Source organism: Sphaeramia orbicularis, chromosome 21 (genome assembly GCF_902148855.1).
Source record: "Sphaeramia orbicularis chromosome 21, fSphaOr1.1, whole genome shotgun sequence".
In the NCBI taxonomy this organism is placed as follows: domain Eukaryota; kingdom Metazoa; phylum Chordata; class Actinopteri; order Kurtiformes; family Apogonidae; genus Sphaeramia; species Sphaeramia orbicularis.
The window spans coordinates 21,546,225-21,563,820 of NC_043977.1; the positions used below are offsets into that span (position 1 = coordinate 21,546,225).

The 17,596-nt window shown below is 35.9% G+C and overlaps 1 protein-coding gene and 1 long non-coding RNA gene across 2 annotated transcripts; one reads left to right on the top strand and one right to left on the bottom strand.

Moving 5' to 3' along the window:
• Positions 1-2,223: 2,223 nt before the first annotated feature.
• Positions 2,224-9,716, bottom strand: cd302 (CD302 molecule). The gene is made up of 7 exons (XM_030125307.1): positions 9,649-9,716; positions 9,254-9,447; positions 6,788-6,913; positions 6,578-6,688; positions 4,281-4,463; positions 4,155-4,175; positions 2,224-4,050 (listed from the first exon to the last, which is right to left on the bottom strand). Exons 2-7 carry the CDS (start codon positions 9,342-9,344, stop codon positions 3,851-3,853), a joined length of 732 nt encoding a protein of 243 aa, XP_029981167.1. The 5' UTR covers positions 9,345-9,447; positions 9,649-9,716; the 3' UTR covers positions 2,224-3,850.
• A 3,425-nt stretch (positions 9,717-13,141) lies between these two features.
• Positions 13,142-14,476, top strand: LOC115412932 (uncharacterized). The gene is made up of 3 exons (XR_003934404.1): positions 13,142-13,353; positions 13,520-13,524; positions 14,456-14,476. It is a non-coding gene; the product is annotated as an uncharacterized LOC115412932 (long non-coding RNA).
• The last annotated feature ends 3,120 nt before the right edge of the window (positions 14,477-17,596 follow it).

Consider the following 17,596-nt stretch of genomic DNA (forward strand, 5'->3'; position numbering starts at 1 on the left):
TGCAGAAAAACAAATTTAAGGACACCATCCTGTTTATGTCAGACTTTTGTAAAATGACAAACAACATGGAGAGAGTTTTCAGATGCATCGCAGCACCTCTGTGGTTCAGCAGGTTCTATATAGCCTAAAGGGCTGGGTGTCATCACTCAGATCCCTAATAATATTAAATAAAAATATCCATCCATTTTTGTGTTTACATCACAGAGACTGCTAAAGATTAATACTGGATCAAGACAACACTTAAAGGCTGTTTGACATTAAAAAAAAATCTACTATCACAAAACACAGTTTTTTGTTTTTATTTTTAGCAGAAACATTGTATTTATTATCATCTGTACTCAGCTGTATCATGCAAAAAATGCAGTCGGGAAATAATTTGGCTAACCAAATTCAATGGAATATATTAACTCTTAAAACCTGATGTGTCATCTCTGACACACCCTGCACATATGCAGTTTGGATGGCTGTAACTCTTTCACTGTTTGTGCAATTGGAAAAATTCCAACAGTTTCTGAAACCTCAGACATTGCACTTTTTACTTTTTTTGGGGGGTCATTACAGTAATTTCTCTCACGCCTGTACTAGAAGCTGAATAAGAAGCAGTTTAACAGTATTATAACATTCATTAAATTGTAAATTATTGCTAGATTTTGAAAGATCTGGAAAAAATTGCTCTGGAAAAATGGCCAAATGGACTCACTCACAGCATATTTCCTAACCTTTTAGTTTAGAAAAAAAAGAAGTCCAGGCAGACCATTTTAGGCTTAGGGTTTAAAGGGTTAAAATCCATTGAAATAAGCCATTTTAAGACCAATTTGTGTCTTTTGAATGCAAAAATTGCCAAATATGCTACATAATTGGATTTTTTAACAGCCATATTGCATCTCTGATCATCTGTACTCAGCTGCAATTAGAAGCACTAATGGAAAAAATAGTAGTTTGGAATTGATATCTACTGAAATAAGTTATTATGAACACTAAATTGTGTCTTTTGAACATATAAATTGGCACGTATGTTACATGATTGAATATTTGAGTAATTTAAAAAAATATATATTCTACATTTCATAACTAATTACAGGCAATACGGCCTACTTTTAGTCTGTTGTCTGATTCCTCATATAGAAAAAAAGAAGCCTTACAGGTAGGTTGACAGAGGTCACTGTTGGCAGGTGATAATAAGCGAATTAAAGATAATTTAATATAAATCTAGGCCAGCGATGAAACCTTCAAGCATATTTTTCTTCATATCAGTGATGTGTCATTATGCACTGATTATGAAAAAGCAAAGTAATACAGTTTTTAACAATAATCTGAAAGACACACATTAAAATATTAAACCATTCATGCACTGTTCCCGTGTCCAGCAGTGTGGTCAAAGGCCCTCTCTCTTGCAGGTCAGTGCCTTCTGCTGTGTGGACGTTCCTCTTACATCATGTGTTGATTATTGGTATTGTGGATTTTCGATGAGCCTTCCTCCACACTACACTGCATCTTACATTTAGGCTTCTACACTCATACTTTATTTATGTTTATGTATAGATCATTGTCCTCTAGCATATATAGATAAAAGGTATTAAGCTACCATCATGTCTTAGTCTTATGTGCAATAAAAAACCTTCATTGCCATGTCAGGGAGGAAGAATTTTGACAAAAATGTGATTCACTGTCCCACCTGGTGGCCAATTCAAGAAATTACCTGAAATGTTTATGAGGAGGCAGGTTCTATTTGCATCTCCCTATTAGTGTGTTGTGTCCATGAATGGTGAAACACACACTTTGGAACATTCATTGGTGAAAAATGGGAATGGCACACAATGTAGGCGATGTCTGACATTTGCTACATCACAGACTTCTTGGAACTCTAAAATTAGACAGGTTGACAAAAAAAAGATTTCCTGCTGACTTCTTTCAGTTCTGTTTCATCTCAATCCCTGCTGCGATGTCAAAAGAGCTACTGGACATTATGAGACAATGACACTCTCAGATGACAGTGATTTAGATGTCCTTTCATAAATAATTAGACTCTATCCCCAATTTTGGTTCCCCAATTCATCTTTTTCTGCTCAATTATGCATTGACATATATTTAGCAGGAATGTTATCTATAGATCGCAAAGGAGACCGGTCCTTATATTTCTCCTTTAAAACATAGTCAACGCGTATATACTAATATAAATATTTCAGTTTCTGTCTAGTTGCATGAATAAAATAAAAAAAGAAGTCCTTATAATCAAATATCCTTTATTTTGCAAAACACATAAGGGCTCAGATGCTGCCAAATTATTCTCACATATTGCACACAAGTGATCAGGCTGCTCAAAGGGTATAAAAGAATCAGGAGAACTTTACATAAAATAATAAGGGCTCTTACATTCTGTGATTATTCTGCAATGTAGCTAACACACAGAAAAATCTTGATTGTCTTCAAACACTCATTTAAACATATAATAAAAACAATGCCAAAATCAGATTTCATAGGGCAATAAGAAAGTGTCCTACAATGTAGGTTTAATCAAGCACTGGCTTTTAGCAGTTGTTAGTGTCAAATATGATCTAGAAAAAGTACTGGTCAAGAAAGAAACCTGTGTAATGCCACTGTTTGAGGATGGATTTCCATTTCAACGGGATGTTTTTACTCAGAAAATTTTGTTTACATTGCATGCAACTCCACATGGGCATGGAAAAAACAAATAAATGCTCATGCAGGGCTCTGGATGGCATCAGGAAACGGCATTTACGCGTGGCATTGAAAAAACACTGATTGACATTAATGCTTTCTATAAATACAAGGCAATGAAAGCTCTACTGATTTTACATATAACTATGTGTTAGTGGTGGGCTTATCAAGGACGGTGCTACTCAAAAAAAAAAAAAAAAGAGAAAAAAAAGGGAGATTTAGTGGAAAAAATGTGTTTGGCTTAGTCTTAAAGGTTCAGTGTGTGATACTTAATGACATCTAGCAGTGAAAATGAAGTCCCCATCACCCTCCCCTACATCCCCCTACACCCTTAGTGGAACCAGGTTTGTTTTGTCTAGCCTTCTACATTCTCACCCATTCTCAAAACACTTAATACTGAATACTATGAAACAGAAGCAAGAAGTAGAACATCAAACTTTGAAGTAACCCGCTCCTTCTCTGCCAAAAAACAAAGATTCTTGTATTTGTGTGATTATACACCTATGAAAGACACTTATTATATCCCATTACTGCAGCGAGATCCTCCTAAATCCCCTTAAAACATATAAACAGGACCTTTACAGACAACATGAACCCAAGGTATGTAGGACATTGTGCTGCTGAAACCTCTAACAAATACTGACCACTTTAAGTCCTGATATCTTAGCCTCTGCTCTATTGATTGATTGTCTTTCCCAAATTATATGTAGTGGTTCCCAAAGTTTATATAATACAAAATCTATTTCTCTTAAACTGAGCAATATTGATTTTTTTTTTTTTCTTGTGAGAGCGAAAAAAAAAAATGATCCCAAAAGTTATCAAAGAAATACATTGGACCTGAAGACCCTAAAAACATCCCATCCTATCCCAGATGTACATATCACTAGTATTACTGATGAAAACACACATATCAGAGAAAATTTACAGATGATTTTAGCACTCTGCAGAAGTTGTGAGATGTTTGTGTGCCACAGCGAGAGGTTAGTATCAGAGTAAGCCTGGTGTCAGTTTCTTATCATCAAACTACATTATCCAGAACTGTAACATATTCATATTTTTACCCAAAACTGCTTGAGTAACTCTTTAAACGGTGAGAACCTCTTTGCACGTACACCCACCCACTGAGGAGAGGTTTAACGCTTCCTATCAGGGGAAATAGAAAGTTCTAGTTCTATGGCATGTCAGTCTCCTCGGCCTCCACCAGGCAGGACTGGTCTGCGTCTGGGACTCGGAACGGAGGGTGGTACTCAAATGCTGTGAAGACAGTAGATCCGAGGTTGTGCTTCTGATGCAGGAACCAGACAACTGCTGAGACTCCCATGATAACCACCACACTGAGAATGACCAGGGCGGACAGCAGCGCGTTGGGTTCTGCAGAGGACAAATAACAATGCAAGGAAGGTCAGGGCTGTAAACACAAACTCACAGAGGAATTAAAGTAAAACAACGTGACAACAACTCAAAGGTGGACTTACTCTTTTTGGCTTCCTCTGCCTCTGAAAAGTAAAAGAACACATTGTGAGGCCAGTGAAAAAACATTTCCACCCATATTTATGTGGTCACGTAATACTTCAACTGAATAAAGATCACTAAATTCTTACTCTGAGCCGCCTCACAGACCACTCCGTTCTCTACTTGATCCAAGCAGCTGACCATTTCCCACTTTCCTGTGCTGCTATGTAGAGCCACGCAGGAATCTATCGGCACGAGGTCCGACGGGGAAGTGCTGGCCTCCCAGTTAGTGTAGTTTATCAGCTCCTCACCGAACCACTTCATGTTTTCACCTGACAAGACACGCCATTTAGTAGGGCTGTTAGAAAATATCAGTTCTGCAATATATCGCGATATTTCATTTTACAATACTGCATCGATATTAAAAAGTACTGTATCTATATTTTTAGGTATTTATTCAAATGCAGATATGGCAGAGGTTCATTTTTGTTTTTTAGTTTTCTTTATTGTTTATATTTGATTTATTATTATTTAACACTGTTTTATTAAATAATGGTTATTTGAAGCATCCTAAAAGCACTTTTTACTGTCTGAGAGGCAGATGGTACTACCTTCAGAAACTAGAATTAGAAAAATTTTGTAATATAGCATTAGATCCTGTTGTGATCAAATAAAAATGTGTTTAGTATTTGTGCATAGTTCTGGTGTAATTCAATTCTTCCAGGAAATAATCATTAAAAAAAAAAAAAAAAGAAATAACACAAAAATGGCCCTTTTAACAGTATCATGATATATCGTGATATATTGTATTGTGATCCTAGTATTGTGGTTTGTATCGTATCGCCAGATTTTCGCCAATACACAGCCCTACCATTTAGTACTCCAGTATGAAACGTCACACACAAAACTATACACCATATCAGAGCAGAGCTATCTCCCTATAGTTTTGCCTCAGGTGTGCCCAGAGCATTCCTTAAGTCTGAAATGTTAAAAAGCTACTAATATAAATGAGAACTTTTACACTAAATGAAATATCACAAATTGTCTGTTAGTTACATCCATTAGATTCCCTCTTTGTGCGTGTATTTCTGCTACAAAAATGACTTCCTTAAAGGAGTGATATTTTACATTTTTAAAATGGAATTATGGATTTTAAAACATTTCCCTGTGGTCTACATAAACTGTAAATGCTATGCTTGGGTCTGAATTCTTCATTAAATTCAACTCCACAGGTCCATCTTCAACTCTATTCTGAGTAATGACACCAGAAAGGTCGTTTTGAGCGCTGGCCCTTTAAATGCAAATAAGCCACTTCACACACTACCCCCTCCAGGTTGTTGACTGTGCTGCTCTGTCCTGTTCAGTCACTTGTGTTTGTTAATACAACCAACAACTGAACATTTTAGGTAATCGGCTCAAAATTTGGACATATTTTAAGTTTTCACTACATCCAGGGCTGCTGATAAACAAGAGAAGTGTTCACTGGAAGTCTTGACCTTATATGTGCAAATGTTGTGATGTAACTAGCTATAAAACGTAACAAATTAAGCAGGAATTGAAACAGGTTGTAGAAATCCACTTGACTTTTGCCAGAATTAATATAAAAATAGCTTTGCAGCACCTGGAGGGTTCAAATTCAAACTTTATTAACTATTTGGGTCCAAATACACAAATAAATGTACCAAAGACTAATAAAAGTGGGTTTAGCAAAATATGACCCCTTTAACATGTGCTTGGATTCAATGCGAGTCAGTATTGTTATGCAAATGTTGAAAAGTAGCTGTCAATGGCAAAAAAAAAAAAAGGACACATGCAAACATACGCATTCATGTCATCAAAAGTCATCAAAAACAATGGTTGTCCAATCAAGTACTAACTACTGTGTGTATCGTGTGACTAAAACAGACACAAAAGAAAAAAGCACAGTTTTTGTCAGTACAATGCCATAGCTATCGATGTAAAAACTTAAGTGATTTTGGTTATTATCAAGAAAACATGGAAAATGGTTAGATATCAGCTCTGAAATTAAACTCTTACGAGCTATTTTTGTTGTTATCATTATACTTGTCCAAACAAATGTACCTTTAGTTGTACCAGACATTAAAATGAACAAGAAATTGAAGAAAACAAGGGGTGGTCTAATAATTTTTTCCACAACTGTATTTGAAAGGTGAACCCAAGGAAAAGTGGCTGTACATCTAATGGGGATCACAATAACCAATATGCAATAATCAATATACAATAAACTGACAGCCAAATAGACACTGACAGAAAATGAGCAGGAGTCTTCAAATGACGGCAAACGTGAACAGAAACCCCTGTTCTACAGCAGGTTTTCCACTTCTGCTCTTTACAGACAATTCTCAGGAACATGTTTATCACTTTTGGTTTGTGCTAAAAACCTGCTGACATTTGTTCACAGTCATCTGGTTACACAGTACTTAACTGGTTGTGTCATAATACATTCCCAGCCACACATTAACGTTGTTTTTCCACACCTCTGGGCTATATTTAATGACAAAGTCATTTTCTTCAGCACTCTGGACGGTCAAAAGCTCTAGAAAAAGCACAAGAGAATCCCACACACACAGTGAGAACACATCCATTTATGTTTTACACTTTTAGAAATTCCTCAGCATTAAAATGTCTCATGTACCAAAGCCTTTGCAGAGGGTTTTGGCGCTCTCGAAAGTGTAGCTTTTGATTCTGTCTTCTTCTCCGTGGACAAAGTGGTAGCATCTGTCTCCAAAGGGCACCCACATGCGTCCATCAGCAGGACATTCTGAAGGAAGTCACAGGACAAAGGAGGGCATCAGAGGTCAAGGAAATATCTGACATCTCACCTACTGCATCTACTTTGTGTCTAAGCTTTTTCAAGTGTGTTTGATGGTCTAGATAACAGGTGTCAAACATGTGGCCCGGGGGCCAAATCCAGCCCGCCAAAGGGTCCAGTCCGGCCTTGGGATGAATTTGTGAAATGCAAAAATTACACTAAGATATTAACAATCCTTTTAGTTCAGGTTCCACATTCAGACTAATTCAATCTCAAGTGGGCGGGACCAGTAATATACTATCATAATAACACATAAATAACGACAACTCCAAATGTTCTCTTTGTAAATGTAAATATTTTCATGTATTTACACTAAAGCAAAGTATAATTTCACAAAATATGTCAATACCCTGAACAAATATGAACAACCTGAAATGTGTTAAGAGAAGTAAGTACAAATTTAACAAGATTCTGCCTCTTGCTAAATGTTGTGTGTATTTGTAGATCCACTGTGATCTGCAAGTTATAATGTACATGTGTAAATGATAAACTGAGGCAGAATATTGTTAAAATTACACTTATTTTTTCTAGTTTGTTCATGTTATTCACATCTTTAGAAAGGATAAATTGCAGATGTAAACCTTTTCATAAAGTAAATTTACTTTTTTCGCTCTAACACATAGAGAAAAGTTTGGAGTTGACTTTATTTATATATTATTATGTTATTATTTTACTGGTTTGGCCCACTTCAGATCAAATTTAACTGAATGTGGCCCCTGAACTAGAATGAGTTTGACACCCCTGGTCTAGAAGCTACAGCCAGTACATTATAACATGAAATAAAAAACACAGTTTAGTGCTGTGATATTGACACCCCTGTATTGTACATGTACAGTTGAAACTACACACCCTGCTGACAGCTGTTCCTCTTTTAACAATGCACTTTGTCTTTTTTTTTTGCTGATTCTGCCATGTGCTTTCCGACAGTTTTTTTTTTTTTCCACTTTAATACTTCCTATTTAGGATCAGATTAGTGTTTTACCAAGAAGGGATTCCACATATGGATTTTAGAATCACAGTTTTCTCAGATGATACATCAGTTTTGATAGATACCATTCTGAAGTAGAGTTTACCCAGATAGCAAAATCATTATGGCTTAAATCTGGCCCAAAACTGGGATGCCATTTTGGCAAAGTTCTGGGCAGATGTATGGGCCCTAAATGGCCCAAAATAAGCAAGCCAAAACCAAACCAGAAGGAGGCCAAAATTCACCCAAAACTAACTGTGGACTTCCAAAATATAGCCATAATTATCCCAAAAAAGCCCCAAATCCCCATAATCCAGCCAAAAAGTAGCCAAAATTGACCCAAAGAGAGGCCAAAAGGAGGCCAAAATTCACCCAAAATTTGTATTGATCATGCTTTTAAAATGAAGTGGGGTTTTCTTCTAGGTAGAAATTCCCACTCTTTGCACAGTGTTTTGGCTTTACAGAAATATGCCAAAACACAACCAAAAAACATCCATATATGGAATAAGATGTTGCCGCTCTTTAGTCAATCTTGTGGCTTGCCATAAACATGCCATATCATCCTTATAGTTGATCCCACTCTTTGCCCAGTCTTTTGGTTAACCAGACATATGCCAGAACTCAGCCATATACTGCTGGTGCCTCCATATCTATTATGGATAACCTGAATCATACCACAGTTAAGCCTAAAAGGTTTTCATAATGCCAAAAGAAAGCCAAAAATGCCAAATGTATGCCATAATACTAGCAAAATATTTGCTATCTGGGTAAAGTGGTATTTAAGGATTTTTTTTTGTCCTCTCTAATAAATATGAAACTGCTTTTGGTCAAACTACTTTGTCCCACATGATGTTATTGCAGAAAATGTGGTATAGATATTAAAATTTTTATTTTATGATTTACTTCTTTACACATTGTAGGTTATTACTGATTGCAAAAGCTAAAGCTAAATCTGAACAATGCTGGTGTAAATCAAAACCCAGTGACAAAAGTTCCAGATTGCTGCTTTAAATATTATATGTGACTCGGTCAGGGTCCAGTCCAATACTTAGAACGCACAATCAAGTGCGCACGTTAACAAGTTGTAGTCATGTAGCTTGTTTGGAACTTATTTCGACATTCAGGAAACTGGGTAGGTTACGTAAAAATGTAGTGTACGTGCCTGCCAGACAGAATCCATATGCCTTATCGAGCTAACGCCACACCAAACAAACAAAAGCGCTTCTAAACGCAGGCCTCCGCGAATCCAAAAGCAGCAGCGTAATCCCAGCTGCGCCTGCGAAAAACCTCTAAATGTAGGATCCCATGTTTTCAACACTCACCTCCGGCTACAGCCAGCTGCACATGCAAGCACAAGACAGTGACACAGAGGAGCAACAGTCGGGAACAGTCCTCTTTCTTCGGGGACTCCATGACAGCGCACTCACAAGTCTTCCAGGACTGAGCAAGTTTTTTTCACTCCACGCACTGTGTCAGCTGCAGAGCCCGCCCACAGCACCATGGCCTGCAAACGAGGCTGAAAGAACTGACAATATGAAACACAAGAACACAAACCACACACCATACACTGCTACAGATCGAATAGCCCATCCACCAGGGTGTATTTTAATCTGGAATCCACTTCTTTGTGCGCTCACACATCATTACGCACATTATTTATAATTCCATGCGCTTGGATGAGGCTCGTTTTTTTTTGTCTTTTTCTCCTCAAACCTACCGTATATTCTAATATTTGCACATGTAGGCTGTGGAAAAACGCGTACAGGCTTGTGTGGGTGTAGAAGACAAAAAATGTTGTCCTTCAGGATTTTACGCACAGTAAACCTCTAGATGGTGCAATACGCACAGTGTTCATGGGCTGCATGAAGTTTGGATTTGCTTTGTGAAGCTCAGAATGGACGGCTATGAAAGTTCCCATTTTTTGGAGAACAGAACTGTACGCTTTCCCCCCCATCTGCTTTATGTGAATCATGCCACAAACTTGTTTTGTAGGCTATAGATAGAGCTTCATAAGTGGCCTGAGACCATCTTGGTTTGGAGACAGAAAAGTAATCAGCAACAATCTTGATAATGATTTAAAGCAGGGGTGTCAAACATGCGGCCCGGGGGCCAAATCTGGCTCGCCAAAGGGACCAGTCCGGGATGGGATGGGATGGGATGGGATGAATTTGTGAAATGTTAAAATTACCCACACTAAGATATTAATAATTATTTTAGTTCAGGGGCCACACTCAGACTAATTCAATTCCAAGTAGGTCATATCAGTAAAACACTACTATAATATCCAATAAATAGTCACAACTCCAAATTTTTCACCTTGTAAATGTAAACACTTTCATGTATTTACACCAAAACAATGTTTAATTGCAAAAAATGAGAATAACCTGAACAAATGACAACCTGAAATGTCTTAAGAGAAGTGCAATTTTCACAATATTCTGTCTTACCAAATTTTTTGTGTATTTGTAGATCCACTGTGGTCTGTAAGTTATAATGTACCCGTGTAAATGATAAACTGAAGCAGAATATTATTAAAATGACATTTTTTCAGTTTGTTCATGTTATTCACATTGTTTTGAAGAATAGTTTGTAGATGTAAACATTTTCATAATGTAATTTTAGAAAATTAAGCACAATTTTAACAGTTTTTTTGCCTGTTACTCTGTGCTTAGTGTCTTTGTAGATCTGATCCATAATGCACATGTAGAAATGATATGTTTAGCAATAATACAGTTAAAATTGCACTTATTTTTCTTGAGAAATTTCAATTTTTTCAGGTTATTCACATCTTTATTGTTTGGATAGTTTATAAAAGTAAGTATTTTTATGATTTAATGTTTTTTTTTTTGCTCTAAAACATAAACAAAACTTTGGAGTTGACATTATTTGTATATTATTATGTTATTATTTTACTGGTTTCGGCCCCCTGCAGACCAAATTTGGCTGAATGTGACCCCTGAACTAAAATGAGTTTGACGCCCCTGATTTAAAGGAATGGGTTCTACAGATCAGGGGTGTCAAACTCATTTTCGGTCAGGAGCCGCATACAGCCTTATATGATCCAAAGTGGGCCAGACCAGTAAAATAATATAAATAATAGGATACGAACTTATAAATAATGTCATTTCCAAAGTTTTCTCTATATTTTTAAGTGAAAAAAGTACAATTCTGCAATAAAAATGTTTACATCTACAAACTGTATTTGAACATAACATGAACAAATATGAACAACCTGAAAATGTTTTAAGAAAAATAAGAGCAATTTTAACAATATTACACCTTAGTTTATCATTTATACATGTGCATCACAACGTACAGATCACAGTGGATCTACAATTACATAAAACATTTAGTAATATTCAGAATATTGGTAAAATTCCATATACTTCTCTTAAGACATTTCAGGTTGTTCACATTTTTTGTAAAAGGCTAGTCTGTAAATGTAAACATTTTTGTGTAATTTTACTTTTTTTTTTTACACTCAAACAAAGAGAAAATGTACAGTTTTCATTATTTATGGGTAGTTATGATAGTTTTTATTGGTCTGACCCACTTTAGATTGAACTGACCTAAAATGATTTTTAACATCATTAATTGTTAATTTCTTCAGTGTAATTTTTGCATTTCACAAATTCATCCTGTGGGCCAGACTGGACCCTTTGGCGGGCCAGTTTTGGCCCCCAGGCCGCATGTTTGACACCTGTGCTATAGATGATTTTATTAACAACAATGACACACTCACAATGGCTGAAACTTGGTGTAAACATAGGAAAAAGGACTCCTTCCTACTATCCTGAACACATAAGTTCTGTGGTGCCTCCTACAGACTCTCAAGGGCAGTGTGGTTGTTGTTCCAGAGGAAGAGGGGGTGTAGGCTTTGTTGCTTGTAGGCGCAGGTGGCACAAACACAGACAGCTGGAGCCTGAGTTTTGCTCCTCGTCTGGAGCTAGTGGCTTCCCGTAGAGTGGCACAACACCCTGCAGGATACCGTGGGGACCCATCTGCCGTGGCAAGGCCTGCTCATAGACTGCAACAACCCAAGCTTAGAGCGCCCCAATCCACTCACCCTGCACCATACCTCCTGTTACCCCAAACACACCCTGTTCGGGCCATTCATGTTGTCTACAGTACCATGTGACAGTGTTGATGGTACTTACACGGCTTCACAATCTGGGCTGCAACCATAACAATTCTAAATACTGTTTGGGGAATCTCAGCAGTGTGTGTCTGAATGTGGCTGCAGAAAAGATCCTGACTGTAACTCAAGATATTTCTTTCTTGGTTTTTTTATTTTTTTTATTTTTTTTTTTAATTCTTTGATTATTTGGAAAAGCACATGTTACAAAACTTCTGTTACAGGTACAATTAAATTTCTACAAATGAAAAAATGTTTATCCAAGATTTTTTGACATATATAGAGCATATAAAATAAAGAAAGAAAGAAAAGTGGGCTGGAGGAGAGGGCTTACTCCACCACTTCATCAATAAGACTAGACATTTAAGGTGTGTATGTTTACATCAATCTAAACAGAAATGTTTCACAAGTAAAAGTATTCACATCACCGATGTATTCATTTCACATCTATTACACATTTGACATAGTTTGTCCATTTTGACCAAATAGTGAAAAAAGATTCCTTTTGACCCTTAAAACAAAATGTCTGCTTCTCCAGAATGTAAATGTCCTGTACAATGTCGATCCATTCTTCCGTTGTGGGTGCTTCAGGCTTTAACCATTTTCTAGTGATAGTCTTTTTACTCGCTGCCAAAAGCATTAACAATAGTTTTTTTATCCTTCAGAGTCCAGTTCTCACATGAAATATCTCCTAAGTATAGGGCTTCACATTTACAAGGAATTTTTTCAGTAAAAATGTTATTTAAATGTTCACACAGCTGTTCCCAAAATGGTTTGATCACTGAACAACTCCAAAAAATATGATAGTGATTGGCGTTCTTTGTCCCACAGAGTCTCCAACAGGTGTCTCCACTGCCCTGATGTTTTTTCTGGGCAGGAGTTACGAAAAATCTAACAATATTTTTCCAACAGCATTCCCTCCAATTGCTGGAGCTTGAGGTCATCCATTGTAGTTTGAGGATCTTTTCCCATCTTTCAGCTGATATAACTAGACTTCCTTCTTTCTCCCACCTGTTTCTAATGTGGTCTGTATCACCCTTTTTGACTCAAGATATTTCTAATGGTATTAGTAGCACCACTGCTTTCATTACAAGTCACCTCTGTCTTGTCACAAAAGTTTCTATCCATTTCTATCAAGGTGTGTTTTGCAATGTACATTTCAAATTATATGCATGGGGGTCCGATCAAGTGGTAACACGTGGATACATTTCGTGTTCAACAGTCTCTGTCATGTAAGCAGAGTAACTTATATGAATGTATTATGCATATTTGAGTAGGTATTTATAAGTATTTTAACCTATAAAAACCCAAAAATCCACCATCTACCAAAATCACCTACTGATATAAAATGTTTAATACCTGTTGATCCATTAATACATGTAAATAATTGGTGTAAAATGCAGTTTGTCATTTTTTCATGGTCATCAGATATGACCCATTTGGATGTTCAGAGGCTCTGTAGTGGAACTTGGAAACACCATCATCTTCTACAACATTGATTCACCAGTAAAACCAGTGTAGTTGGATCAATGACAGTCGATGGAGACACTCGGTTCATGTTCAGTTAACCCTTTCATGCATGAATTATGAGAACCTTAGTTAAGATTTTTTTTCTGGAGTGTTTTCATTCCTCTTCAGGCATGAAAAATAACAATGCGATTAAAAACTGTTACAAAACTGTTCACTCAGATGGACACCATGTGTTTAATTTTTGAAGCAAAGAAACATGTATTTACTGATATACTGTGTGAAAACTATGAAATAAAAACATTTGTCATGCAGCTAATCTGATGTTTTCTTATATTTTAACACACTCTAATACTAATTATTACTCACTTCATGGAGATAATATGAAAAAAACACTTTTTGATTAAGAAAACTGTTAATTACAATCTAATAACAATTAGCAATTGATTTACACTAAAACATATTAGTACAGATCAGGTTTATCAAGAATAGCAAAGTTACAGTAATGGTATGAATGTCAGTGTATGAGATGGTGCATAAGCGTCCACTGTGTTGGCTGATATGGAACTAAAACAACAAAACCCATGAATATACAAGAGAACAGCTGGAGAATAGATGTCCACTGGAGTGACCAGTATGTATAAAAGGGTTAAAGAAGAAAAAAAAAAAACAGTTTTTCTTCAGCTTTCTCTATTTTTTTTTTATATATATAATAATCCTCAATTTTACTCGTATTACGCTTTCATGAACATCTACATGATTAGTAAATTAAATGTTGGAAAATGCCTGATTTTTATTTAAAAAAACACAAGATACAGAAGATAATATTACAATAAATGGTGATAAACCACTTAAGGACGGTTAAATATAGAGAAAGATTAATTTGGGAACAGCCGCAAATGTCACACTAGGTCCTTAGGAGTTAACATTATGTATAACAAAATTTGGAGAGATACAATTTTTAGGTGAAAAATGTCAAATTACTGCTCTGTAACATGTGGACTTGAAACAGACACCAATTTTTTAAGCTTTAAGCAAACATTCAAAACATGCTCAAGTAGGACAAAACCTTTTAGATATTATGTTCAAGTATGCTGGAAATAAATTTTGGAGTAAAATATTGCTTAATTGACATGAGAATGTGCTAGCATGTGCACAGGTTGCCATAGTAACACATGAAGGACTCTTTACCATTGTATGTATCACCCAAAATGTATCAAAAGATTGTTACTTTCTGAAAGTTTCACTCAAATATCTGAATTATAAGTAAGCTGAGAATTAAAAATTGTTGTTTTTGTGGTAACATGTGGACAGGGCCTTTTAAGCAACTCACAAATGTTCAAACTTATAAATATCAATAATATTCACAAAATCATGAAAATCTAATACTTGAAACTTAACAATCATCTATATTATGAATACATTTTTAAAATATTTTAGATATAATTTTTTAGCATCACTTTCAAGCTATGGCTGTGGTGTAAAAAAAGTACAATCGATAAAATCAGTTGTACCTTTTTTTCTACAAGTGGCATTTTAAAAAAAGATTACATTCTTTGTCGGTCCCTGATCCTTGGAGGGGGTGTGGTTGCAGTTGCATGCCTGTGTTCTTCACCTCATTCTCTTTGCCTTGTTCACTCTGTCACAGCAGATTAATGTGAACAACTGATGTTGTGTGGATTTGTTACTGGTATTATTTGTGCGAACGTGGTATACGATATTCTGTTCATGCTTTCTTTTCTTATATTCATCATTTGATAGGTCTTATGTATTTTATTGAATTTTTTTTTTTTCTCTGTCTTCTGCCCAGTTTACTCAGTTCTAGTTGTGGTTACTGTTACCATTATAATTGTCACCATGGTTGTTACTGTTTGTATTGTTGATACTTTCTTGTGAGGGTCTTCACCCCCCACCCCCCACCCCCCCATCAGGTCCAGCATCGAAATGTGGTTCAACAAAACTCACAATAAACACAGTAGAATATCAAGGGGAGCTTCATATACTTTATGAAGTAACCCTTGGCAAAGCAAATTTGTTCAGCACCAAAAGGAACCAGACTACCATTCTGCTGTTCGGACGCTGGACAAGACAAGTTAGAAAAAAAAGAAAAAATAAATAAATAAATACATAAAAAATAAAAAGGATTACAGTTCCATAAAATACAGATCTTTAGCTAAAAAATGAGTCCACTTGATAAATGATGTAGGCAAATTTACTTTTTCATGTTGATATTCACTTTCGCTTGATTGGACCCATGGGCGTCGTCTTCAGGACTTTCAATATTTCAGTATTTCCGACCACTTTTAAGACCATTTCATTATGTGCAAATTTATCGGAGGTATCCTATCTGGGAAAAAAAAACCAAAAAACACATGACAGTTGGGTCACCTTTCTCAGCTGCTATGTTGATAAGGGAGCTAAACAGATGTTACTTGTATTCTTCCACTTTTTGTGTTTTGCATCAATCATCCCAGTCAGTGAAATGACGCTCTTCATGACTACATGTTTCACATAACAGTAACATCATTATCCATACTTTTACCCATAAAATCATAGGTTTACTGGCAATAATCACATTTAATACAATTAAAATTACATGTGGAAAACATATATACTTTTTAGTGTATTACACCAGCTGTTTCTGTACTTTAGAATGAAGTCTTTAGACCTGCAGAGGGACTGAATCTACCGCCATGTTACACTGACATGTTTCTACACTAACCCACAATGAACAAACCAAACATAAGCTCTAATGAGGTTATGTTGTTTTCATCTTTAGTGACCACAAGCTTCTCCCACAGACTTGAAAGGGGAAAGTGAGGTGAGGGGCTGTTTGTAATCTGTAACCTCACCATTAAATACGATGCAAATAAAGATCTACATCGCTAACATTTTTTAGTTCCAAATTCTGCAACTAGGCTTGAAAAATATTCACTAAAACATTTACATCTTATAACCTGCTGAGTTACATGCTACACAAATTATGTATTTTCATAATGTTATACTGGCCAACAACGATTTTGCTTTAAGTTATGCACAACTCACTATAACTGTGCAATATTTCCATAGGTTTATACTCATGCATAGTTCTGATTATATGCATATTTACTCTATTTTATATAGTTTTTATATACATATTTATTCTATCTTGAATATAGTATCCTGTATATAGGGAGCCTGTTTGTATTATTGCTGAGCCAACTGTACTGACATGTCATTTTTGATGTAAAATTTAGAATGACAAATAAAGTCTGTCTAAGTCTACAAGCATATCTTACCAGTGTGTGAGGTCTATGAATTTGAAGTGATCCAAATTTAGATGGTTTTTAATACCTGAAAGAAAAATGATTGCAGTCAAAAATGATGCAAAGCTGAAAGCCGGAATTTCACTAAACCCCAGATTGGACAGAATTCATTGGTGATGCCATATTCTCCTGCTCAGCTCTCTAAAATTAACAGCTTGGGATTCATTTGTTCAAGTGCTGCAACATTTTCTGGGGAACAATAAAGCTCCAATTTATGATTAACTAGTTGAAGACATGCCAAAACTTTCCTCCTCTCACACCTTGATTTTTCTTCCCAACTGGTTTGGGGTGCACGGAAGATGATTTCATCAAGAATTTCTGAAATGGAAAGTGGGTATCAAATGCAATGGTGATTACTGTTGGTTCCTACAGCGAGCAACTGTCAAAACCCACAGGCAGAAACAGTGTTTGAAACATTTAGGCGCAATTTTTTGTGGCAATTCCAAAATATTTTTTTCTCTATATTTAACTTTTTTAAGTGATTTATCACCATTTATTTATAATATTACCCTCTGAGTTTTGCGCTTTTTCAATGAAAATCATGTATTTTCCTAAATTTAATTTACTGATCATATAAGATGTTCATAAAAGAAAATCAGATTAAAGTTAGTCCGATTAGGTTCATACTGTCTACTAGAACTTATAAAGATTCTTTTTCTTTTTGTCAGGGTCACTTGATGTTACTGTGATGTGTCAGTTTCATCTGTTTTATCCTGGTTAGCTGACAACGACATGTCACAGTAACATCAAATGACCCT